The 25,689-nt window shown below is 47.0% G+C and overlaps 2 protein-coding genes across 4 annotated transcripts; one reads left to right on the top strand and one right to left on the bottom strand.

The window, feature by feature from the left end:
• The first annotated feature begins 554 nt into the window (after positions 1-554).
• Positions 555-4,553, top strand: INHA (inhibin subunit alpha). Its single transcript, XM_028740881.2, has 2 exons — positions 555-1,113; positions 3,632-4,553. The coding sequence occupies exons 1-2, from the start codon at positions 828-830 to the stop codon at positions 4,384-4,386; spliced, it is 1,041 nt and encodes a 346-aa protein (XP_028596714.2). The 5' UTR covers positions 555-827; the 3' UTR covers positions 4,387-4,553.
• Positions 4,554-10,073: 5,520 nt separating this feature from the next.
• LOC114602515 (gap junction gamma-1 protein-like) lies at positions 10,074-20,355 on the bottom strand. 3 transcript variants are annotated; one of them, XM_028740863.2, is made up of 3 exons: positions 20,227-20,355; positions 11,693-12,856; positions 10,074-11,067 (listed from the first exon to the last, which is right to left on the bottom strand). In XM_028740863.2, the coding sequence occupies exons 2-3, from the start codon at positions 12,837-12,839 to the stop codon at positions 11,060-11,062; spliced, it is 1,155 nt and encodes a 384-aa protein (XP_028596696.2). In that variant the 5' UTR covers positions 12,840-12,856; positions 20,227-20,355; the 3' UTR covers positions 10,074-11,059. The 3 variants fall into 3 exon arrangements, with proteins under 3 accessions (XP_028596696.2, XP_028596678.2, XP_028596701.2); XM_028740845.2 differs by lacking the exon at positions 20,227-20,355 and adding an exon at positions 19,366-19,495; XM_028740868.2 differs by lacking the exon at positions 20,227-20,355 and adding an exon at positions 19,214-19,335.
• Between the last annotated feature and the right edge of the window lie 5,334 nt (positions 20,356-25,689).

Raw genomic sequence — 25,689 nt, 5'->3', positions numbered from 1 at the left:
GTGCAGGGGGGGCCGGCCGCACCGGGCGCAACATCTGGGGTTAGGGCAAATCCACAGATTAGGGGGCGCAAATCCACGGGTTAGGGGGCGCAAATCCACGGGTTAGGGGGTGCAAATTACTTGCCTTGCCCCGGGTGCTGACAACCCACGCTACGCCACTGGTTGCACGGCAATATTACAGTGCAATCCAATACCTGGCCACCCAGAAGTAAGTCCCACTGAGCTCAAGGGAGCTAAATCCCAGGCTAGTGGGTATCGGATTGTAGCCTGAATCTCCCTAATGATTCCTGGGATTGGTCAGATTGACTAGCTCTGATTTTAGTAACTCAAGAACCAACACGGATCTCCAGGCCGTTATTGAAGGGAGGGGGAGACAAACTAGGACGCATTTGCCCTCTTGGTCTCTGCGGTGCCCCATTGCTGCCACCCCAGCCCTCGATTGGCTCCCTCTCTCCCTCAGAGTACCCTACCCTAAAGCCCTGTCCCCGGGGCAGCACTGTCCTTGCATTCCAGACGTCTCCTGTGTTTTGCTGCCCAGGAGATAATATTCATGGCTAGCAGACACTTGCGTCAGTGTCAGATACAGTCTCAATGCCATCCTACTCCAGCAAGGGAGTCAGGAGGCAGAAGGAGCCCGGCAAGTTAGATGCACAGGAGGAAACGGAGGAGCAAGACCACATCAGAGAACGCATAGGACCTCTGTGCACGCACAAACACACACGCATCCCTTGGAGCACGAACCAGCTCCTGGCCACAGAGACTCAGCTCGCACCCTTACATCCACCCAGCACCAATTTTGCACACCCTGCACATCCTTCTATTTGCACATGCTGGATCAGAGCTCTCTGCGCACACGGACCCTCATCAGCTCCATGCTGGTCCTGCTGCTGGCTCCGGGTGCCGTGGCTGGCTGCAGCAGCGGGGAGCTTGACAGGCAGCTCATCCTGGAGAAAGTCAGGGCACATTTCCTGGAGTCCCTGGGTCCTGCTTTTCAAGGTGAAAGGGTCCAGGTGGGGCGAAGAGGGATCCGCCGGCGCCATGCCTCAGACACACCAGCTGCTCAGAGGTGGGAGGAAGAGGACACATCCCAGGTGATCGCCTTCCCCTCCAGAGGTAAGCAAACCCATTACTTGAGGGCTTACTATGGGAGTTAAGCCACATTGTGTGGCGTCTTAAAAATTGACTGATTTCTCATGGAAGGAATTTCAATCACCTAGCACCCACTGCCTCAGATGCAGCTTTCCCCAATCCAGTGCCCCCCCCCCCCCAGATGCTTTAGAGTACCAACTTTCATCTGCCCCAGTTAGCAGACCTTACACCTGACATATTTGCTTCCCCCAGCTAAAGCGTTCCTCTCCAGCTCTAGAAATCCAAAACCTTCCCCAAAAAACCAGAGTCCTTTTTGTTGGGGATAACCCAGACTGAAATTCCCAGGTGCCAGAAAAGGTTATTTATGTATGCAACAACAACTGCGGTCCGTGTTTTGTTAGCCCCAAAATGGAAAGTGAGCGAGGTCCCAACTAAAGAGGATTGGCAACTTAAGTTGACATAATATGCACAACTTACAGATTTAACATATAGAATAAGAGAACAAGAAGAACAAATGTTTAAAGAAGATTGAAAAATGTTTATTGAATATATGGAAAATAACTGTATACGGCTGAAAACGCTGGCAGCATTAAGATAAATTCAACAGAGTAAATAATTTTTGATGGATGTAAAAGTGGAAAACTGATTTGAATGGTTATAATAAAATACGCAGGGATGTATTATATGTAAAATGAACCATGGGAAGAGAAGGGAAGTCACTGGATATTTTAAAGTTTGTAAAATGTTGATTTGAAATTGTAAAATTAATAGAAAAATTATATATATATAGAAATCCACAACCTGCAAATGCTCCTGAGTCTTAATTGCTTACCTCTGTTCCTCCAGTCCAAACTGGGACTCCCACTGAAGTTCAGTATCATCTGAACATCCCTTCCCTCTTGTAGCTGTGCAGCCCAGTTCTGAGTTTGGATAGCCAACTGAGTTTAAAGAGACTTTGCAATGCAAAGTATGCAATATTTCCTGGAAGTAAGTGAATTCAACAGGACATACATCTGTGCAGGCACACCTAAGGCTGCAACCTTGCAGCCCAACCTAGCACATAGATCCTAACTTAGAAGCCTAACCCTAACTTAGAAGCAAGCCCCATTGTTTCCAGGGTGTTTCACTGGCATTGTGCATAGGACTGCAGTGCTTATTGAGCATTCTTTGAGACAGATACGGACTTTCCCCATTCAGGATTAGCAGACTGGGGAGTTTCCAGTTGTGCATGAAATGGGATGTACATAAGAAAAATGGGAAATTGGTAATTTAAATTCTACGAAAAATGGTAATTATTTACAGGAGGTGGGGAAGGAACTTAATTTTTTTTTATGGCTTGACTAGCTCTTCTGCAGCAACTTAGTCTTCGTATACAGATGCTGGCATGTTAAGAGAAACAAAAATAAGTCTGCAGTCTTTTATTGGACCCAACTTCCGCTGGCGCAAGGACATGCAGGCTCTCATGTGACACTGCCCATGAGTGTTTGCTTACCCTTATCCCAACCAAAGTTAATTGGTCTAATAAAAGAGAACACCTGACTGAATTTTGTACCACTTTCCTAAGCATGTCTGTATAAATATATGCACCTATGACATTTGCCAGGATGTAGCGAGGCATGCGGGAGACAGGATTGCATGCATACCTAGGGCAGGGTGGAAGCAGCCAACTGGATTTCAAAAGGAAGGGCCAGGAGGTAGCACACTGGGGTGGCATTCAGTGTGTCCCATAAAGGAAAATCCAACCCAGCCACTAGGGGGTGCTGCTCAAGAGTCACACATTTGATATGCAAATATCAGCACATTTTGCTATGGCGTGTGAGTGTAATCTTAACCCAGGTATACTCCAAGTCTCTAACAACAGATGTGATAACGGTGATGAGATCTATCTCCAAGCTACATCACAGGCACATTTATTTTAGAACAGGAAAGTGGGCAAATTGTAGGCAGATTCAGTACAACAGGTACAAACATTAAGGCTGGAACTAGGAAAGGCAAGCCCAACATAAGCATGCTAATTCCAGCTCTTTCAAGCTCTTCAAAGCCAGTGTTCCATTTTAAAATCCTAGCCCACGGTTGCAGGGTAAAGAGTAAAATGAGGACCCCACGCTTCTGGTGCTGGGAGGAGGGAAAGCAAACAGGGTCTGGGGACCAAGATCTCATGCTTTTAAAAATCTGTTTAGAGCATGAAACAAGCAGAAAGTGTGTGTGTGTGTGTGTGTGTGTGAAACAAGCCAGATGCTGGGAGCTATTATGAAGGTTCGATAAATAACAACCAGAAGGGAGATCTGGAAACCAGCATTTAACTTTTCTGCCTATAGGTTTGCCTATATTAGGGGTCAGGAACATCTACTCCTCCCCCCAATGTTATCAGACTCCCAACTCCCATCATGGCCAATGATCAGTTACGATGGGAATTGTAGCCCAGCACCACTGGGGAGGCCACAAGTTCTCCATGGCTGGTCTATACTGTTTTCTGTTGCCTTTCCAAGTTTGGGCCTGCACGGCAAGCAAAGCCCCTGCTGACCTCTCTTGTCCTTTGCAGATGTGCCATGTGGGCCACCTCAGTCAGATGAGCTTCCGGAGGACGCGGGAGTTTTCACCTACATCTTCCAGTCCTCCAGCCACACTCTGAGTCGTGTGGTGACTTTGGCCCAGCTGTGGTTCTACACAGGCCCCGTGACTGTTCAGAGCAGCAACCTCTCAGAAGCAGCATTGAATGGCTCTGAGACACAGGTAGAGATACTCAAGCTCTCTGACCAAGGCCGGGTCCCTGTGGCTACCATGGCAGTGCCAGCCCCCGAGGGCTGGACCGTCTTCCACTTTGGGGACTCCTTCCTGCCCTACATTTCCCAGAAGATATTTGTGCTGTTTGTCCGTTGCCCTGGCTGCCCTTGCGTGGCAGATGCCGAGAAGATACCCTTCCTTGTCACAGCAACCAAGCCCAGAGGCCGTGACCGGGCCCGGCGTTCATCCGTGGTGCCCGGGACACCAGCCGCTTTCAAGTTACTTAATGAACCTTCGGGTGGCAACTGCCATCGGGCCTCCGTCAACATTTCCTTTGAAGAGCTGGGCTGGGACAAGTGGATCGTGCACCCCAGCAGCTTCGTATTCCACTACTGCCATGGGACCTGCTCCGATGCCCAAATGTTCACCCATAAGCCCAACTTGCAAATGTGCTGTGCGGCTTTGCCAGGCACCATGCGCTCCCTGCGGGTCCGCACTACTTCAGACGGTGGCTACTCTTTCAAGTATGAGACATTACCCAACATCCTCACCCAGGACTGTGCCTGCCTGTAGCAAGGACCTGTCTTCAGAAGAAGAGTTTGGATTTGATATCCCGCTTTATCACTACCCTAAGCGGCTAACATTCTCCTTTCCCTTCCTCCCCCACAACAAACACTCTGTGAGGTGAGTGGGGCTGAGAGACTTCAGAGGAGTGTGACTAGCCCAAGGTCACCCAGCAGCTGCACGTGGAGGAGCGGAAACGTGAACCCGGTTCCCCAGATTACGAGACTACCGCTCTTAACCACTACACCACACTGGCTCTCAGAAGAACTCCTCCACCCCCTCCCCATGCACCTTAAGCTGTTGAGCAAGTTTCCTTTCTGGTTGGACCGGTGACTGAGTCCATCTGTCCAAACCCAAGCCGATCCCCTTTTAAGTGTCGTGTTTTAATGTGTTTTGTTTTAATGTGTTGTGTTTAATGCTGTTTATAATGTGTTGCAATGCTGGGACTGTAGAGTGATGGGAGGGGAAAATAGTAATGATCATTACCTACCCACTGTAAAGGTTTTCCAGCCAGCCATTGGGCTGGCAGGGGGTGGGGCGGGTTCAACAGATCTCATGCAGCTGAAGTTTTAGTCCCATGTTAATTTATTTTACTGAAGAACATCTTTTGATGTTACAACCGAGAATGGGAAAAGCAGATGTTGGGCAGAGATGCTGCTTAATAGTTTCCTTTCCTGCTTCCCTCCTGTCAAAAAGGCATCCCATCTAATTTCCCTCGCAGGAGGAAAAGCAAAGTTTTAGCGAGGAATTTAGAGCAGATAGGCAACAAGATGGGGAAATGATTAAACAAACCCTCGCCCTGCCCCTCACGTTCTTTTGATTGTAGCCACCAAGGCTGCTTTTCAGCAACCATGTAAATTAGATTCCTGTGGGGAAACAGATAGTTCTGGATCCATTTCTCTTGCTAGAAACCGAGCCTTGTTTCCCAATGCCAGAGCACTATTTAGGGCAGGGATGGAGAACCTGATGCTGCTGACCATTCGGCCCAGCTGGGTTAGCATTGCAAGTACAGACCACTTCTGTCACAAGAGGCATCAGGTTGGGACAGCTCTTTGGATCTGCAATAGCGTTCCCGCCTGAAAATATAAGCAGAGGCTTGTTTAGCCTGCCAAGCCTGCTCTTCCCTCACACAGGTGATCAATCTGGCCCGTGTAGCCAACTTGCCCAGCACGTTTTCTGGCCTCGCCCCAACAAAAACAATGTCAGGAGATCTTTTTAGTCTAGTCTGAGCAATCCAAAGTCTACCCATTTTTGTTAAAAGTCCTCAATCCCAATACAGTGGTACCTTGGCTTAAGTACTTAATTCGTTCTGGAGGTCCGTTCTTAACCTGAAACTGTTCTTAATCTGAAGCACCACTTTAGCTAATGGGGCCTCTTGCTGCCACCATGCCGCCATAGCCCGATTTCTGTTCTTATCCTGAAGCAAAGTTCTTAACCTGAAGCACTATTTCTGGCTTAGTGGAGTGTGTAACCTGAAGCATATGTAACCTGAAGTGTATGTAACCCGAGGTACCACTGTATGTTGCCCTCCTGCTACCCCAGCTCTTTCTAATCCAGGATCCTTCAAAATCTAGCCACATTGCAGAATCATAACAACATAGAATTGTAGAGATAGGAGGGTCCCCCAAGGATCATCTAGTCCAACCCCTGTAATGCTGGCCCAGGGTGATTGAACCTGCAACCTTGGCCTTATCAGCACCACATTCTAACAGAGTTGCCTTCTCTGCAGGGATCAGGAGGCATGGGCAGCCCAGTCCTTAACCTAAGCAATCCAAGTTCAGGGCCTTCCCTTTTAAGTGCCGAGATGTACCTGGAAGCAGCACAGGGCAGAGGGGAAGGTGAGGGGAAGTGAGAGGGGCATACTGCACTGTGGGATCAGCAGGGTTTTCTACCCAGCCTCTACATTCCTCATAGCTCCTACCAAGAGGAATGCTCAAGGGAGCAGGAAAGTAGGACCTAGAAAACAAAAAACCTTATCCAGAACACAGCCCCCAATAGCAATAAGCATAGTCCTGCCTGCTTGAGGATTGGGGATGCCCCTTGGCCTGACATCGACAACCAGTGTTTAAGCTCCACTATTAGAACTGCTGCAATAAGGGGAAAGCGACTTAGCTCCTCCTCTTGCTGGCCAGAGCATCTGGGGGTGGGAGCAGAAGGCAACCCAGAAGTTTCCAAGTCCTGCTGCCTGCAGCTGTTGGATGCTTGTAATCAGAACACTGCGTGGCAGCCAAAGTGTGGGAGTCTCCTTGCTTTGTTGAACTTTGTATTTTAACATCAGCAGTTGAGCTGTAAAAAAGGCTTCGTAGGTGTTTCTGAAACTGCGCAAGATAAATAAACTTATTAAACCTCAGTGAAACCTCAGTGCTATCTTACACCTTTAAGAGATGTTTATCTTGGGATATTCTGGACTCGCCCACTTTACTGAGCAGACTGAATAAACAGTATAGTGGGGAAGGGGAATGATTCACTCTTGGCTTCACTTGTGTGCTTGTAAATAACTTTTTGCACGTGATGTAAAGTACACAGCAGCTAGGTAGAGGACCAGGTTGGTCTCCAAGATAGCACAGGCAGGGTGAGAGCTAGCAGCTGTGTGAAAACAATCTCTCTCCACACCACACAAACCACATACTGTAGTAATTTCTGACTGCAACACAAGGTTTTGATCAGCAGAGGGCAGCAAAATACTCAAGGTAGCCAGCCGGCAGCACAAAGAACATGGGTCAGGGCTTGCTTACTTTCAGGCTGAGATTGACTTTCCTCTTTAAACCAACTCACCTCTCCTTGAAGAGGCAAAGCTGACTGCTTGCATTGAATTGTTCAGAAATGTTGAGGGAGGAGAAAGGAAAATTCTCTCCCACTTCCTCTTGTGTTTTCACATACTAGTCATTACACAGATTTGAAGAGGCCTCTCTGTGCATTCCTTAAAAGGGTAGCTGGGAGGCAAGGCGTGTTTCTATTCCATTTATCAAGGTGCAGGTGTCAGTATGAAGGGGTTGGTTGGAGAAGCCCAGTGACACAGTAGGCAAAGGCATCCCACCTCCCCAAAAACCAACCAAGCTCTTAGCCATCCTCACCACTGTCCACTCCAACCACCAGAGACTTTCTGCTGCATATGGTCAGAATGAGTTGCTCCCTTACCATGAGCACTAAGCAGCATCCAGAAGCCATTTCCTTTCAGTACCCTGCTTCAGCTCTATCCATGCCCAATGTGGGTCACTGCAACACAAATTTTATTAATTCAGGAAGTCTACCCCACACTTCATGGGGATGTGGGTGGCGCTGTGGGTAAAAGCCTCAGCGCCTAGGGCTTGCCGATCGAAAGGTTGGCGGTTCGAATCCCCGTGGCGGGGTGCGCTCCCGTTGCTCGGTCCCAGCGCCTGCCAACCTAGCAGTTCGAAAGCACCCCCGGGTGCAAGTAGATAAATAGGGACCGCTTTCTAGCGGGAAGGTAAACGGCGTTTCCGTGTGCGGCTCTGGCTAGCCAGAGCAGCGATGTCACGCTGGCCACGTGACCCGGAAGTGTCTCTGGACAACGCTGGCCCCTGGCCTCTTAAGTGAGATGGGCGCACAACCCTAGAGTCTGTCAAGACTGGCCCGTACGGGCAGGGGTACCTTTACCTTTACCTTTTACCCCACACTTCATAGCTTTTCTCAGGGATGCTTTACAAGATGGGGATAGCTCAGGGGTTCAGCATTGCTTTACATAAGGATTCGATCCTGGGCACACCTTCAAGAAGGGCTGGGAGACTCCTCTGAAAACCTTGGAGAGCTGCTGCCAGTCAGTGTATAACAATAAAACAATGAACAGAGTGGTGATACAATGACTACTGCAATCAACCCAAGATAATATCCTCCTGATGGAAACATGCAGGTAGGGATAGGTAAGCTTCTATAGAGATTTTTTGAATTAGTGGGACTGGGTGTATTAACTATGTATGTGCGAATAAACTACTTTTATTCTTGGAGAGGTATCCCTGCTTTAAGTCATTTACATGCTGTCTTCTCTTGTATATTATTTACTACAAAGATGTCTTAATTATGCATTCTCAACGTATTTTTAATTTTCCTTATTCTACTTGTTAATTCAGTGCAATTCTGTTACAATTGATTTTGACAGCTCAATGACTAAGCTCTTTAGTGGAACGATGTCTGAGCACTGAACCACTGGTGTATCACAAGTGAACTCTTTATTTACTGCGTTTGCAATTAAGATAAAACCTATTTTGGAAGGAAACTACTTGCCATTTTGGGGGGAATTTATTGTTTGTTTACAGATGGTGGCCTTGGTGATATTATCTTGTGTCGATTGCGCAGCCAGTCATTGTAGGCAATAGAGCTATAGTGCTGTTCCTAGAGTGAGTGGACCAAGCCTGCATCCTCTCACTCTTGCCTTGCCTGCACAACCCAAGTTCACCAACCCAACCCATTTCTGAGGATGTGAGGATAGATTGTTCAAACAACCCTTCATAGGAGAAGTCAGTGCTATAGAACACGGCATGAATCAGAACAGTGTTAATCTCTTAGGGCTTGTCTGAGCTTACAAACCACGCAAGTACAACAGGATGTGTTACTGGAGAGGCAGGGGAGAGACAAGAGACCACAGTAATGTTGCAGAGCAGTCAAGATGGGAGTATATGCTCTGCCATGTATACAGATCCCCAGTTCAGCTGAGGAACCCTTGGCCTTCCAGATGTTGCTGGACCAAATCATCCATCATCTCTGCCCATTGGCCATGCTGGCTGGGGCTGATGGGAGCTGGGACTGGAGAGTCACGGCTTCACCAGCCCTGGTATAATCCCTTCCCCACATACAAATGTGTAGGACAGTCTTCCACAACTGGGTGCCGTCCAAGTGTTTGGATTACAGCTCCCACCAGCCCCAGCTAGCCAGCATGGCCAATGGGCAGGAATGATGGGAGACGCCATTCAAAAACATCTAGAGGGAATCTGCTTGGGGAAAGCTGGTGTACTGAATGTGTATCCAACACCTGAACCCTCCACCTTAAGCCTGAGGTAGTACAAACCAGCAGTAAATACACCATCTGCCTCACAGTGGGGGGCAAGGCTGGAAAGAAACCCATGTGATAGACCGGAGGTGTTGCTGCCTGTGGGGATGTGGCGAAAGGACTTCCTAGGGACTGCAGATTTCAGCCTGGGCTTCCTGCTCAGAGGTCAGTTTGAGGGATTAAACAGTATCATTTTTCCCTTCCCCTCCTACCCAGCCTCAGCTTTCAGGGAAATTCTCCCTGTCTGGCCACCTCTAGCCTTTAATGCTTGCCCTTCAACCAACACCCACTTCCTGCTTCCTTCTCAGTTCCCTTGTTTTCACTGCTGTTAACTTGCAGGACTATGGAACACTTCTCCAGTGCCTGGCAACTGGACCTGATGCCCCTGTGAGAAATTTCCTGTGATTGCCAGAAACACAAGCGAACACACCCATAGTTGTCATGCCAACAGGGTGACTGGCTCCTGCCTTTCCTTAATGGCCTGGTGTTTCCTTGCCTTGGCTCCAAGGCCAGTCATCCAGAGAGCCACCCAGAGTGCTAAATTGATCCCTTCCCATACAACTTGCCCAGTCTTGGTTTCATGTGGTCAGTGAGGTTTTTAAGACTGCAGTGAAGGATTCATACGGGCACATCACTGTCCAAACCTCCCTCCCCTCCATGGACGCAAAAAAAGAGAGTCAGGAACTCAGGATTCCTATAAAACAAATCTCCTGATTTATACCAAATATATATATATATAATTCATATAAAAGAGCAAAAAAACACAATTTCATTAACTATTTCCGCAAATTATAAAAAGACAAAAAATACAAACACAATTCATGTTGATCGCTGAGATGATCAAAACGTGACTGGGGTCCCAATGCAATTCAGTGGGGAACCCAGCACGGCACCCCATAGAGGGCAGGAAGGCAGATGCCGTTTAGAAACTGGCATCTTGGAATGTAGTACAATTATCTTTGGCCCAACCACCAACTGCTTGCAAAATCTGGTGTCAGGGGAGAGGGAAAGAGAAAGAGATGACCAGGTTGTGTGCGGCTGTGTAGAGAAGAAAGTTGTGGACATCTCATTCCTCTTTCTGCTCTCCCCCCTGTACAGTAAACCCCAACAAAAACAGTGAATGCTGCTATATAGCTGCCTATCTCTGTCCCACTAGTGCAGCCTTTGTCATCTGGAGTCTTCCAGATGTTTTGGACTATCAATTTCCATGGCCGTGCTGGCTGGGGGCTGATGAGAGCTGGTAGTCCAAAATACATGGAAGACTCCAGGCTGATGAAGGCTAGACTAGAGAAAACATGAAAATCCCTCCTAAGAGGAAACAATCAGCAGAGGAAGAGAACAAAATAGTACCTTTACCACATGTATAAAAGTAAAAAAAATAGTGTCCCTTTTAGAACCTTTTTAAAAAAAGACACTTGTACACTCACATACATACATACATACATACACGGAGCTAGACTTCCAAACGTGCCCCTCAGGAGGCATGGATGAGGAAGCTTCCATCATTTCCCTTCCTTGCCCTCAACCCAACAAAAATCAGAGAACATCCTTGTCCCTCCACCCACTCTGTCCGGGCGTTTCCAAACTTCAAGCTAGGAGCAGACATTCACACACTGCCAATTCTCCACAGACACTTCCTGTTGTCATCTGTGCAGCTGCCCAGTGAGGCCCAGTACTTCAGAGGCCTAGAAAAAGGAAGGAAAAACATGTTAGTTTCTCGGTCCAAACCCGCACTTCACAAATGTGTTTGTATCCCAAGAAGGGTGGCTGAGGTCCATCAGTGAAGAAAGCTGTGGGCTGGAGAATGGACAGTGAGCTTAGTTCAGTTCTAGCACTCAGAACCATTTCCCAGGCTTAGAATTCTTTAATACTGTGTGTATGTGTTTTGTACCTGCCTCCAGGTAGTGGATCTTGGAAGTTCTAGCAAAAAAAAAAAAAGGTGTGGGTACAGTTTGCCTGTTTTAGGGAATTCCCCAATTGTTCCCCGAGCGTCAAATTTCCTCACTGTTGATGCTTGCTACATCTGGATGCTAATCATCAACTTTCACTTTAATCCAGCCTATTTTCTGGTTGTCTCTCTCAAACACATTGCCACAGGGCAGCATCCTTAACCATATTGCACTTTGATGTAATCCTTCACAAGGCTCACCTCAGAACCTACAGGTAGCAGAGGGAAACCCCAGAACTAGCAGCTCTTTCAAGCTTAACCAGTCAGCACCAGCTAGACGGCATCATGATTCTGGCTCTTCCAGGCTGCAACAGATAGCCTTCGCTGGCATCCTAGGAAAGCCTAACCCAGGCTTCACTTACCAGTCGGTCGCTCACAGGCTGCGCCTTCCTTCTCATGTGCTGAGTTGAGGCGGTTCTGTTCTGCAGCCAGCCCGTTGGACTCAGGGCTGCTACTACGAGAGGGGCTGGCCGTGTCCTCCGGCTGCAGGTGGAAGGCCATTTCTAGGTGCTCCTGTGCCATCCGGAGGTGTTTGCGCAGTCGCTCCAACTCATGGCTCGGGACGGTCGGTGCGACAGCATAGCGGTCGGCAGCCAGCCCAGGCAAGCTCTCTCCACCGTAGCCCAACTTGTCCTTGGCTAGCTGTCTCTTGGAGGTCTCCTTCTTGAGAGAATGGTAGGTCGGGGGTGCACTGGGATGCTTCTGGACATACTGGGACCTGGGGGGGTCACCACCGTCCTTACTATCAAAGCCGCGTAGGGCATCCCGAATCCCGCCGAAGCCCAGGTGAAACAGCTCACAGACGTTGAGCAGGAGACAAAGGCAGCTCACGGCGTACATGATGAGGAGGAAGATGGTTTTCTCCGTGGGGCGGGAGACAAAGCAATCCACTGTGTGAGGGCAGGGGCTGCGGGTGCAGACGTACGAGGGCATCACCTCAAAGCGGTACAGCACATACTGCCCCAGGAGGAAGCCCACCTCAAACACCGAGCGGCACAGCAGCTGTAGCACATATGCCGTCATCAGCCCGTCCTGCTTGATGCGCCGGCGGCCGTCGTGCTTCTGGCTGTTGGGCTCCTTCACCTCCCTCTCGGGCTCCACCTCCTCAAAGATCATGGGGTCCTCCTCGCCATTGTCCTCAGCCTCCTCGTAGTCGCGGCCTGCACCGCGGTGCACCACGGGGGCGCGGCTTTTCCGAGGCGGCTGGCGCGAGAGGCGGTGCAACGCAAAGCCCAGGTACATCACCGAGGGCGTGGCTATCATGATGATCTGGAAGATCCAGAAGCGGACATGCGAAAGCGGGGCAAAGGCATCGTAGCAGACGTTTTCACAGCCCGGCTGCTGCGTGTTACACACAAACTTGCTCTGCTCATCGTAGTAGATGGACTCGCCGCCCACCGCTGTCAGGACAATGCGGAAGACAATCAGAACAGTCAGCCACACCTTCCCCACAAAGGTCGAGTGCTGGTTGATCTCCTCAAGGAGGCGGGTGAGGAAACTCCAGCTCATCTTGGCTCAGCACACGCCTGCAATCAACAAGCACAGTAGGCAGAAGGTTAAACTGAAGTAATTTCATCCAATTTCCCCACAAGCTTCCAAGTGAACTCCCCAAGACCCCACAAGGAGGAACGCACAGTCCCCAGTCCCACAAGATGTCTAAGTTTTTTGTGTGTGTTTTTTTAAAGTGAAGTCATGGGAGGGAATCACTATTTCTGGTGGTGATGAGAATTGGAAATTTTTGGGGAAACTAACAGACATTATTATAACTTGGTGCATTAAAGTGTCCTGTTATATTTGGGAAACGTATCCACATGAAAACCACATCATGTCAATTAAACAATAAATAATACATCCTTGAAAACATTGCTATCTCAAAACAGATTTTCTAGTAAGGATCAGTTTCAGACAAATCTAAAGCTTCCTATTTTCAACTTTCATTTTTATCCCCATGGTCTTCAGAAAGTTTGCATGGATTGGGGGGGGGGGACCCTCCACTGTTTCACTTGTTAGCTTGTTTCTTGACCGGGCACATATTTTCTCAAAGACAAATCAAGTTTTGTTTTGGTTTTTTAAAAAATAACAGCCATAGCCCTTTGCAAACACTCTTCATTCTAAAAGAGAAAAAATATATTAAGGGTTTTTTATATATTAAAATATATTAAGGGTTTTTTGCGGGGTTATTGTCAATTTTTCCACTTAAAAATTGACAAAATCCTCAGGCAGGGGCGAAATAGGGGTTCCCTCCCATTTTCCCATGTAATTATGTAAGAATGAGCTCCACAAAAACCCTGGAGCAGGAGTGAATCATAGCTTAATTCCACTCACTTTCCACTCACTACAAAATGACTTGGCTTTTGCCATCATACCCATGGTGACCTCCAACCTCCAACTGCATAGCACCTACAAAAAGCAACAACTGAGGACCACTTAATAAACTGCTCTTTTAAAGATGTAGATGCCAACTATTTTATGTATATACATACCCAGCATGTGTGCAACAAATACATACTTGTAAACACATGGATTATACAGGTAAACAGGCAAGAGAACTCAAGTTTGGCGATGGGTTCTTGCCACGTTTAAATACATACACTTCCTGCTTACTGTTAGAAAGCCAACCAGTGACTCACAGCCCAATCTTTCCATACCCAAAAAGCACAACGCAAGTTTCTAAGACACTTGATACTCCCCCTCCCATGTCCGGAATCAACTCAGGGCCAAACTAGACTCATGTCCGAGAAGCGTGAATGCATCTCCCAAACAATTTTTGTGTGTGTGTGCTTGGCCAAAAGCAGCCACAGGGGAGACCATTTGGATTTGAAATCCAACATAGGCAGAGGGAGGGAATAACCCTTTCCCTACACTGTGGTCTTGATCCAAACCACTCACCGCCAGAACAATTAGCTGAAAAAGTAAAATGCAGTGTCTGTATGTTCCACCACGGGGTGGGTGGGTGTGCACTCACAAAATTGCCCCCCCCACTACTTTTTTAGCCCTACCTCATATAAAGTGATGAATTTTACAGCTTGCTGACATCACATTTCCTTTGACCCTCCTCCTGAGAGGAAACCCAATTCTGCTTGACTCATCTCATACACATATTATAACAATGACGCGCACACACAGTGACAAAGCTGAATGGAGATGAGGGCTGGCATGGGATACGAAGCCAAGTATCTGCCTATACTACTCATGGGGAGGGTTTATTCTCCCCTGCCTCCTAGGAACACTCCCTGCTGTCAACTTAGCCCTGAGATCAGTGCAGGAGATTTGGCAGAGCAGCTGCTTCTGGGAGTCAACTCAAGAGGCTTGCCTCAACCTTTGGATGGATGCCACGTCCTGGTGCGCCTGGGGCGGGTGTGACGCCCCAATGCCCACATACAATAAGCATCCTGGAGTAAAGGAGGCACCCCAGCCAGCCCCGGGGTAGAAGTTTGTGCTATGCTCAGCTTCTCCAGGGCAAAAGTTTAAGGGTGCTCAATCACCTCTGCTTCCTGTTCCCATCACCATGCCAGGGCTTAGCTAGCAAGGTCCTCCTCCCTCTCTTAGCTGTTTGAACAGTACATGCACAACACGCCCAAAGGTGCTGAGGCTAAAGTCATGCAAAGAGAAGCAAAGTGTTTTATTTCTCCAGCATTCACACGCATGCTGTAAGCAGGGGAATAGACTATTGTTTTCCCTCCCAAGCAGAAGATTGCATCAGTGATGCCGACAAGGGAATGAAAATTCCCACCCACCCACTTTGCTCTGCTTTCTACACCTGCTGTCTCCATTCAGAGATGGGTATCACTGGAAGGAAAAAAGCAGAAGCTACTCCAATAGCATTCTTCCAACGTATGTGGCAGGCGTTTGTTGTGATCTAGGAAATAGTCTGCAATCCCCAACTTTGAGCTGTAAGGGTAACGCTTCTTAACTAAACCACCAGTACTTTAAAAGTTGTTAGAACTGCAACCTGCAGAACAGCCTTATGGGGGCAGACATCCTTCTCAGTTATCCCCAAAGGTGTTCTCCGGACATAGTCATGAGTTCAAAAACCATGACTGCCATAAGTAGCAATATGGGGAAGAAAAGTTTCCTTGGTTTTCTTTTCTTTCTTTTTTTTAGAGAAAAAAAAAAGTTTCCTTGGTTTTCTTTTTCTGCAGGAAATTTCCCATTCCCCAAGTTCATTAGTAGCAATAACTCAATGTGAACTGGAAATAAATATTAGGAAACCGTGTATACAAGGGAAACAAAGCATTCTACATAGATCACTTCCTAGCATATCAGAAAATTTCCCAAGTCAAATTGAAAATTTCCTGATGCAAATTCCCCTAATTTTCATAGGTTTTCCCAGAACTTTTTCCAGCTCACAATTTTCACTGACCACAAGCATTGGTTTGTTTTCTACTCACATAAAGGAGAAAATGGTTATTGGCACACAAGCATCTTGTACTCAGTTGACTAAACTGACATAAAAAAGACATGAGAAGCAGCCACTAGTGTGCACTGTAAAGCAGTTTTAGAGCACCAGTCAGGACAGTTTTACTTCAGTTTAACAACCTTACTCAATTGACTCCAACCTGCCTGACACACACACTTCAGAGCCTGATAAACTTTAAAAAAGACCTGTGCTCAAGGGAACGCTGCCATCAAGTCAATTCTTTGCAGCTGAGAGGACTGAATACTTTGCATGATCTGAAGGTCCACACCCTAGGGAAGGTGGTATGCAGTTATCACACAGGTGAAAGCAGCCTAGACCAGTCTTTTTCAACCTGGAGCCCTCCAGATCTTGGAGACTACAAATCCCATCAGCCCCAACCAGCTAGACAGTTTATGCAAGATTTTCACCCTTTTCTCTAAAACTACCCCTTTATAGGCATTGCCTGCTAAGGGCAGAATGCCACAAGGGAGGGCACAGTACATTCACAACTTACACACATTTAACTTGTGCAAAAAACCATTTTTTAAAAAGGGAGTGGAAAGGGGGTGGATGTCTTGGAAAAAGAACTCGGCCAATTCCACCCATCACTGCATCTAATGTGTTTTGACTATGCGCTATTTTGGCTGTAGGCACTATCCTAGGAAAATCCCAACTCCTTGAGGGCTTACTGTAGTAATCTTAAAACTGAATGGAGGCAGCCTAAGCTGGTGTGTGTGTGTGTGTGTGTGTGTGTGTGTGTGTGTGTGTGTGTGTGTTGGAGGAGTGATGTAACAATTGTGCGAGCAGACAACCTCACCTTACCCATTCAAAGGTTTGCAAATGAATTCACAAAAATTACTAATTCATATGCTCTTCTAGCCTTTCCCTCCCGTGTAAGGATATTTCTAGCACAACATACTGAAATGGGGGTGGGGGTGGGGTGGAGGACAATTTTCTTCCAACTTACAAAGACTCCCTTATCTGCTTTCAGAATGCCATAGGTGACAGAAATTTACAAGTCTGTATTCAAAGGGAGTGATAAGAGAAGTTAGAAGGCATGCTAGGAGAATGGGGGATTTACTTCATTCGTCTGGGTTGGTTCATTTCAATTCTATTCTGTAATGCAATGCAATGCAATGTGAGTAGCAATGCAACTGAGCACCCAGGAAAAAAGTTTTGCTACCTAATACCATAGAAGTTATTTATTTCTAATATGCCATTTTTGACTTGTGTTATAAGAATTCTAAGGACTCAAATATAGAATGGTCATAAATGTACAAGGCAAACACATACATAAGTATATAAACCACGTGTCTGAAATAGTACAGGAGAGCAATCCTGAAGCCATGTTGACTCTCCCAAATTGACCTCAAATATTTCTCTGCGAGGAGGGAGGAAATGGGAAAAGTTTTCCAACTGTCTTTGGACTGTAGGAGCTTACACATTCCTGCAAATACAGTCTGGCAAGACTCTGTTAAACTGAGCAAACTATCAATATGTGTAAGAGATTTAGGAAATAAAGTATTTACTATCTCAAAGAAATGGCCAAGCTACCCAGAAAGTGCAATGAAGTAAGGCATTATCAGGTATCCTGGCAGACAGGAGAGAAGCAACACTCTCAAATTTCTGCTGGAGAACACCTCCTTCTGTGATGTATGAATGATGTTTTTTTTTGGGGGGGGGTCTTGCAGTACAGGGTGGGCAATTTCAAAAGTCTTTAGGCACCATTTTCTGGGTCTCGCCAATGTCCTTGCAAAGGCGGGGAGCCAACTCTGTTGCAACAGAAAAATACCGTAATGACCTGCCTTGCTTTCTATGGATCTTGCCTCCATCCATTCATCTCTGACCAGTCATGGACTTAGGGGACTCAGTCCCTTGGGGAGTTAGGCAACAAAAGCCAAACTCCCTATTTTTTCTATAACACTTGTCAGAGAGATAACCACAAAGCTCAATTACACACTAGTTTTGGCACCTCTACAAACAGTGCAAAAATTGTGGAACTCCTTTGAATTGGAAACAAGACTGCCCCCCTCATTACCTGCATTTTGCTGCCAAATAAACAAGTTTTTCTTCTAACAAGCACTGAGAGGGCGGATTAGCTAAGAACTGCTTATTCATTGTGGTTGCATACATTGAAGTTAGAATTTTTATGGCTATATATTTATTTGTTGTATATCTCTCTCTCTCCTAAAATTTACACACCACTTCTTTTTTTAAAACCCTCAAAGTGGTTTACAAAAAGATAAGACAATAAAACAAAGGAAAAAATAAAACTCTACTTTAAAACATACGAAATTTAAAATACTACACACACACACTACTATATTTTACAGGTGATTGTACCCCACTCTGGGATCCTTTTGGGATGAAAGAAGCTTTATTATATAATACATAAATAATGATGGACTAATGCTATCAGAACTCCAGGCAAACCAAGCACCAGGATTGCCTTTTGCTTACAGTTACAATTTTCAACACTGGCCATGTGCTTGGAGACCACATGCAGCACAAATCAGGGAGCCAAGCTGACTTTGATGCCACTCAAAGGAGAATGGACAATGGAGGAATTCACAGGAATTCCCTACCAAAGAAGAGTCAAGCTAGACAAATCCCTTGTTGGGAGTTGGTTGGTTGGGTCTATGTCCACCCCTCCATGTTACACTCCAACCAATACCAAGCCTGTTCTTTTCAAAGGACTACTGACCACAAGGCTACTTGGCACAAATGCGTGTTTACCAGCAAATGAGCATTTCCTGGGTAAATATCAGCTGCCCAACGAGCACACCTGAATAAAGCATATGCTTGAGCACATAGGGCACTTTAAAATATCATGGCCAGCCCTAGACCCCAGGGTGTGTTATCCCTCCTTCAGTTCTACTGTATTTCTGTCCCTGTATTATGCCTCAAAACCAACTTTTGCCTCAAAGGGGGCAACTGGAACAAAAAATGCGAGTCACAAGCCCGCACGGCCATATGTAGATGCCCCCTTGACTCAAAACTCTTATACTTCGCTAATCTGGGGCATATGCCCCAAATCACTCAACACGGTCCTCGCTATACACACAACCAGGGCGACCTGAAAATGGACCCCCTCTCCATTTTTTGTCTTGTTGGGGTGGAGGGGTGGGCTTCTAACCATTATTATGGGTATACCATATAAATCACGGCGCGGTTAATTAATCCGCAATCAAGACAGAGTGCTCTTGCGGGCAGCGCAGCGATAAGCTATCGGTGCCCGGAACAATGGGCAGCTCCTGGAGTAAAAAAGATATCACAAAGAAACCAAATTCCTCGAAATGCATAACGTGAGAATCTACTCTTAGCTCTTCCTCCCTCGCCGGGGCTTGCCTGGAAAACGCTCACATCCAGAAGCTTAGGAATGGGAGGGAAGGCCATGAAGCGAGGATGCTTGCCCTCCTGGCCCTGCGAAACCCTTCGTGTGGCCCCCTCAAATTCCAGCTGCTCCCCACCCCAAGTCAGTCACCCGAGCCATTTCTCCATTAGCTTCAGAGGGTTTCCGAAGGCTCCACACGACCTGGCAGAGCTCGCCGGGGAAGACGCGCGCCCAAGGGGACAAGGCAAAAGAGCCCCCAGCCCCAAGCAGCCTCCCCGCCACCCCAGTCCCTCCTCACTTACTGTACTCTCGTCCGGCGGAGCTCACAAAAGACTCCCGCCCCGCTGCACTCGCTCTTCTCCCGCCCGTCCGAACAAAGGGGCCCCAGACCGTCGCCGCCCCCCGCCCCCTTCGGCCACGCCTTGGGAGGGACCCCCGCCCCTTTCCCCTCCTCCTCCTCCTCCCCCCGCCTCCCTGCCGGGGGGGGAACCCAACGCTGACTACTGTAATGAGAGACTGGGGATGGCGGGCAAAGAGCCCGCGTGTCCGAACGTGTGCATTACACGTCGACACCCATTCTCCTCCCCGGCTGGGGGCGAGGCGGCACACGGTCCGCCTGCCTGCGTTTCTCCTGCCGGTGGCGCGGAGGAAAACAAACTTTCAGCGCTAGGAGTAGGTCTTCCGAGTTTGGCGGAGCCGAGAGAGAGAAAGACGCGGATCCGCGGCCCGATCCCAGGCACGTGTTTTCTCGGGAGAAAACTCCGCTTACTTCGTAGAATCCCTGCAGTGGAACTTAAGTTCCAAGGAGCACGGAAATATTCAGAGATGGGATATCCCTGGATGTGATTCATACCAGCCGCTCGCCGGTACGGACTAAATGATTAAACTTGGGCGGGCGTCACAAGACGAGGAGTCATTGCAACAATCAGTGAAAGTCCTCCCGAGACATTAATCAGAGGAAATTCGTCTATCATCATCGTCAAAATGCTTGTATGGTTTGGGCGTCTGTCGGGGGTTTCCCCCACGCCCCGCAAAGCCTTAGGAATCCCTTTCCACTTTTTTAAAAAAGAAAAAAAGCACAGTAAAGTAGTGCGGCTCGGGGCCTTTTGCTCCCCGCCCTCCCCGATTCATTGGTTTGCTTGCCGCCCATTACATTTCCTTACTTCTTAGGCAGAGGCGATCCCTTTTGAATTGCGCGCTGCCCTATCGATAGACGCCTCGCATCTTAATGGGTGGAACCTTGGAATTTAGTGATGTGGTCGGGCCTTGAACCTCTTCGCCTGCCTGCTTCCCTGGCGCAGCGGGAAGGGAAAATGAGAGCACCCAAAACCCGGTCTGGGTTACTTGCAAGGGTTAATTTGAGGCGGGGTTCAGTCCCCACCCTATTCCAAATGCAAAGTTTGGTTCTGAAATGTATAACAATAAAAATGCCTCTTTCTGGCCTCGTACAGAGTGCATCCTACCGGCACTGCATACCTGCAGCTGCTCAGATCCATGCATCTAGGATCAGAGGGCAAGCATTTCAAGCAGATTTGAACTCCCAGACTTAGCCCCCCCCCCCCTCCACTTTGTAAATTGACTGCTGGTTACTTAAGTGTTACTCACCCCTCAGACAGCCTGGAAATTAAAAGTAATTTATCAACATTCCCTCAAATAAATCCATCTAACACCTTCCTCAAAGGGACACAGATTTATTAAGAAACATGAGGGAGCCTGAGGCTGTGACTCTTACACCTTAGTAACCCGCAAAACCTGATGCCCAGGGCCACAAGCAACTTCTGGGGACTCATGGTGACACAATTATGTGGGCCCATAGAAACAAGCCTGTGTGATCAGGGCCTCATGTTGTCTCCATAAACTCCAAAGGATACCAAGGCACTCAACTCACATAGAGGCCCCTGGGTGCAGTCCCCTACCTTTCATTTGGTATAAGGCCTTGCACTTCTGTAAGCAAGGCCATCACATAAGGACGGTGAAATTGTGAATTTAGGTCTAGAGCAAGTTCAGTTCTGCAAGATACTGCCTTTGAACAGCACACAAGCAAAAACCATCTGTCAGCTGAAAAGGCATGCCTGCATTGCATCAATGGTTAAACCATGTGCATGTTGACTCAGATGCACGTTACCCGAGTCCACTATAGCTGACTCCAAAATAAGTTTGCATGAGCATGCAATAACTTTGACTTATTTTTCTCCCCTGCCCCTGCAAGAGCCTGAGAAAGTGTACTTTGCAATCTAGAACACTAAGTTGTTCACTGAGATTCTAGTTTTCATTACCGTGCCCCTTGCATGCATGTTCAAAGACTGCCTTCTCCCCTCCCCCAGTGCAAGCTGACATATTTCAAATTCAAAGCTCTACGGACCAGTTTGTAAACATTAGCAATTTCCACATAAGTGTGTAAAACTGTTAAAACTATTGCCTCACCATGGCCTGGAAAAGTACAGAGCTAAAAAAGAGACAAGATAAAACTGTAAAATTATGCTCAGCTGAACTGCTTGACAGTGGGATGGACTCCCTCAGGATATTGTTGGCTCTCTTTCATTGGAGCTTTTTAAGTAGAGGTTGGATGGCCATCTGTCATGGATGCTTTAGCTGAGATTCTTGCATTACAGGCTGTTGGACTAGATGACCCTCAGAGGCGCCCTTCTGACTACGATTCTATGAATATGTGAAGGTCCCATTCATTCACACTTGAACACAACACTGACCTAGAACATGGTTATGACAGTAACCTCTGCAGTAAAAGCACTTGATTATTTAATGGGCTTATAAAACCAAGATTGACCCCACTTTTTGATGAAATTAGTTTGTCCCAGCTGAGAAGCAGGGGCAGAAACGGCTCTTTACATGCAGCAATCCTAAACACAGTGCAATGAGATTTACCGTATTTTTCGCCCTATAGGACGCACTTTTTCCCCTCCAAAAATGAAGGGGAAATGTGTGTGCGTCCTATGGGGCGAATACAGGCTTTCGCTGAAGTGTGCACCGACCCCTCTCGCTCTCCAGGCTTCAGGAAGCTCTGCGCAACCCTCAGGAGCCCGGCGTGACTTCGCGCCGGGCTCCTGAGGGTTTCGCAGAGCTGCCTGCGCTCCAGGGCTTCCCGTAGAGCTGCCTGCATTCCGAAGACGGGCACGCTGAAGAGCGCGCCTGGGCTTCGCGCAGCTCTCCGCAAGCCTGGGGAGACCGGCGCGGCACCCTAGGCTTGCGGATAGCAGGCTGTTCTGGGGGCTGGGGTCGGGGGAAGCTCGGGCTTCCCCCGTGCCAGCCCCATGCCTGGGGGGGGGGATAATTTTTTTTCTTTATCCCCCCCCCCCAAAAAAAAAACCTAGGTGCGTCCTATGGGGAGAAAAATACGGTACTCTACAATAAGAGTAGAGCTGCATAAAATTATGTATGGGATGAAAAAAACGGACAGAAGTTGTTGTTTTTCTTCTTTTTCATGCTAGAACCCAAAGCCACCAGTGAAGCTGAATGTTGTGAGATTCAGGGCAACCAAAAGAGAATGCTTCTAATCAGACTTTCGAATTTGCTACCATGAGGGGATTAGACAAGTTATTGGAGGATAAGTATCAATGGCTATTAGGAATGGCAGGTATGTAGTTACCCTCAGTATCAGAAGTGGTAAACCCCTCCACACCAAGCTGCTGGGGTTCAAGAGTGGAAGAGAGCTATTGTACTCATGCCTTGCTTGCAAGATGCCCCTAAGCATTTGGTTGGCCACTGTGAGAATAAGATACTGGACTAGATAGCCTTTGATGTGATCACTTGGTGGTGTGTTTTGTTTTGTTTTGTTTAATCTTACAGAATTAAGCTGCCAGTATGTTGTTGTTTAGTCGTTTAGTCAAATTAAGTACGTAACCCGAGGTACCACTGTAAATCATGTTCAGAGTAGGCCCATTTAAATCAATTGCGTTTATTTTATTTATTTAAGTCTATGACAAATGTTGGCTATCCCTATTAACAGTTTATTTTTATTTTTTAAGTTACATATAAAGCTTTTCTATATTAAAAAAGACCTTTGAAGATAGCCTTTTAAGAGCTTACAATTGTATCCTGAATTCTTCAGAATGGTTGCAAGGAACAATAACACAACTAATGCAGTTACAGATAGGTAGCCGTGTTGGTCTGCCATAGTAAAAACAAAAAAAATTCCTTCCAGTAGCACCTTAAAGACCAACTAAGTTAGTTCTTGGTATGAGCTTTGTATGCTTGGTATGCACACTTCTTCAGATACATACAGTGTATCTGAAGAAGTGTGCATGCACACGAAAGCTCATACCAAGAAACAACTAATGCAGGGGAGGGATGAGGGTAGGAGAGATTTGCCAAGGTGTGGGTCGGGTAGGGTTGCCTGCATTTATTTTTATTGTCATCATTGAGACTGCACAGGACCAAATAGGGTGCAAATGCACCCTGCAAAACAGGATAAGCACATACAAGAATTCCCCAAATAAGACATTATAATCTTACTACTGATAACTTAGCACACCCTGTGCTTATATTAAGCCTCTTAAGTTAAAGTAAGTGTGTGTGTTTGACACGAACTGGTAAGGCTTGTGCTGTTTGCCAACAGTGCAGGCATTAATACTATGACATTCCAAATGACTTAAAAGTGCTATTTATGAGTCGGCCACAGTCAAACGTGTTTCCACATGTAGAGAGTGAGGAAGCCACCTTCCGGCACCTAAATGTATGAACTGAAGGGAATACATTTGGCTCTCCACAACTTAACAGTAATAAATCATTTCTGAAGAGGCCCAAATAGCATTTGAAATTCTGAAAGCAACCTAGTTCCTATCCACACACCCATCACGCCAGCATTTTAGTCATGGGTCTGTTGCCCAGTCATTCTGGCGAGTGTCAATAAATAAATAAATAAATAAATAAATAAATAAATAAATAGGGGCTGTAACCTTAGGAGAAAGTGTGTCCATTCCTCATTTCCGATGGCTGCATTGTGGCAAACCCATCACTGTTGTTCACAACAAAACGTCTGCTTCTTTAAGCTGCTTGACAGCTGCTTCCAGCTGTTTGACACTGAAAGCTGAGCCCCAGAAGTGTAGACGCCATTTTGTCTGTAACCAACTTTGCCTCTGCCCTTTTAAGATCAAGGCTTGGATCAAAGAGCTTCACCTCTAGCCCAAATCAGTTCAGAATTGAAGCCCTCGGCAACCTGGCAATAAAGATTAGCTCTTGAAGATTTAAAAAGGACTGTGAATCTGGTCAGGCAAAGGGCTCTTCTCCTTCTTAGCATTAGAAAGCACCAGAGAAGCCCACAAGGACTTCAACAGCAGAGTCAAGGAAAGGCCAAATGGAAGCCTGTTCTCAGCCTGGTGTTGTTCTGAGGAAGCATTTAAGGGCAGGGGTGTTGTTCTCCAGTTGCTGTACACAGGGAAGAGAGGACATTCCTACAAAAACTCAAGACTGACAAGGCCACAGATAGTTTGCTTCTTGGTAAAAACTTGGCAGCTGTTGTGGTCAGATACAATGGCAACGCAAGTCTGTGATGCTGCGTAGGCAAGGCCTGAGGAAGGAAATGCTTTTCCACAAAACCTCTCCTGTGGGGCTGGATGAAAGGGAAGCAGCTTTTTTTGGGGGGGAATGGAAATTTTAAAAACAGGCATAGAAAGAATGATAGCTCTGTTCTGACAGAAGAGAGATGTACAATAAAGGAAAGGGAGAAGGGCAGGAGGGGAAAAACACCCTGTGCTGAAAGGGGAAGTGGCTTCCTCATTGCTTATCTCCCAGAATCCTGCTCCCACAGGCACATTATATACAGTACAGTACTCAAATTCTGCCTGAATGGGGTGGTAGCAGAGCTGTGTGTTATCACAGGAGTGGAGTGTTTTTTGTTTTTGTTATAAGCCTAAGAGCAATAGGGAGGAAGGAGGTGCCAGACCCTCTTTGCCTGCCATATTTGACCTCTGCTCACAGCTCCTCACCCTCAGCTTTGTTCTTCTTGACTGGGGTTAAGTGGGAAATATGCCCCATACAGAGAAATAGGATGGGGTTGAGGCTGTTTCGGGACAAAAGCAGTGGGGCAAGGAAAAGACTCTCCTACTTAGGCCTCTTCTGTTTTAAAATCACCCTACCCCCATCTCCTACTTTACAGCTGTGTGTGGCGTAAGCCATGTTCTAAGACACAGGTCATGCCTCAATTCTTGACTAGGGAGGACTTCACTCAGGGCAGAACTATTGTGTAGTAGTTCTGCAAAGGATTCTTCCCTCATTGCCCCAGGGTTTCCATTATGTAAAGCAGCTGCAGATGGCTTTAGATTAAGGAGGGAAAGGCAGATACTGTGTAACCCCTTCATTCCCAACAGCTGCTTTTGTCTTCAGAGGTAACAAGAATAGAAATACAGATCCCAATACCTGATGATTTGCCTGAGCAGACCTGATACCATCTGAGCAAAACATCACACGTGGGACAAAATATTGTGTTAGTGGTTCATATAGTTGACTACCAGCCCTAAAGGTATTAGGTAGCAAAGTGCTTACTCAAATGCTCTATCCTGTTGAAATCCCTGGGGCTCTGATTTGAACTGGATTAAACTTTGGGAAACTAGAATAATTTTCTTCAGATTATACTCTCTACCATCAGGAATATCAGCAGCTCTTGGCACAGA

The sequence above is a fragment of the Podarcis muralis genome, chromosome 1 (genome assembly GCF_964188315.1).
Source record: "Podarcis muralis chromosome 1, rPodMur119.hap1.1, whole genome shotgun sequence".
NCBI classification, from domain to species: domain Eukaryota; kingdom Metazoa; phylum Chordata; class Lepidosauria; order Squamata; family Lacertidae; genus Podarcis; species Podarcis muralis.
This window is presented reverse-complemented; position numbering and strand designations above follow the sequence as displayed.

What these genes read in the sequence shown, in the direction of transcription:
- INHA (XM_028740881.2), top strand. Translation starts at nt 828, where the DNA reads ATGCTGGATCAGAGCTCTCTGCGCACACGGACCCTCATCAGCTCCATG. An exon ending in GATCGCCTTCCCCTCCAGAG is followed by an intron (nt 1,114 to 3,631) that starts GTAAGCAAACCC and finishes TGTCCTTTGCAG; the next exon opens with ATGTGCCATGTGGGCCACCT.
- LOC114602515 (XM_028740863.2), bottom strand. Translation starts at nt 12,839, where the DNA reads ATGAGCTGGAGTTTCCTCACCCGCCTCCTTGAGGAGATCAACCAGCAC.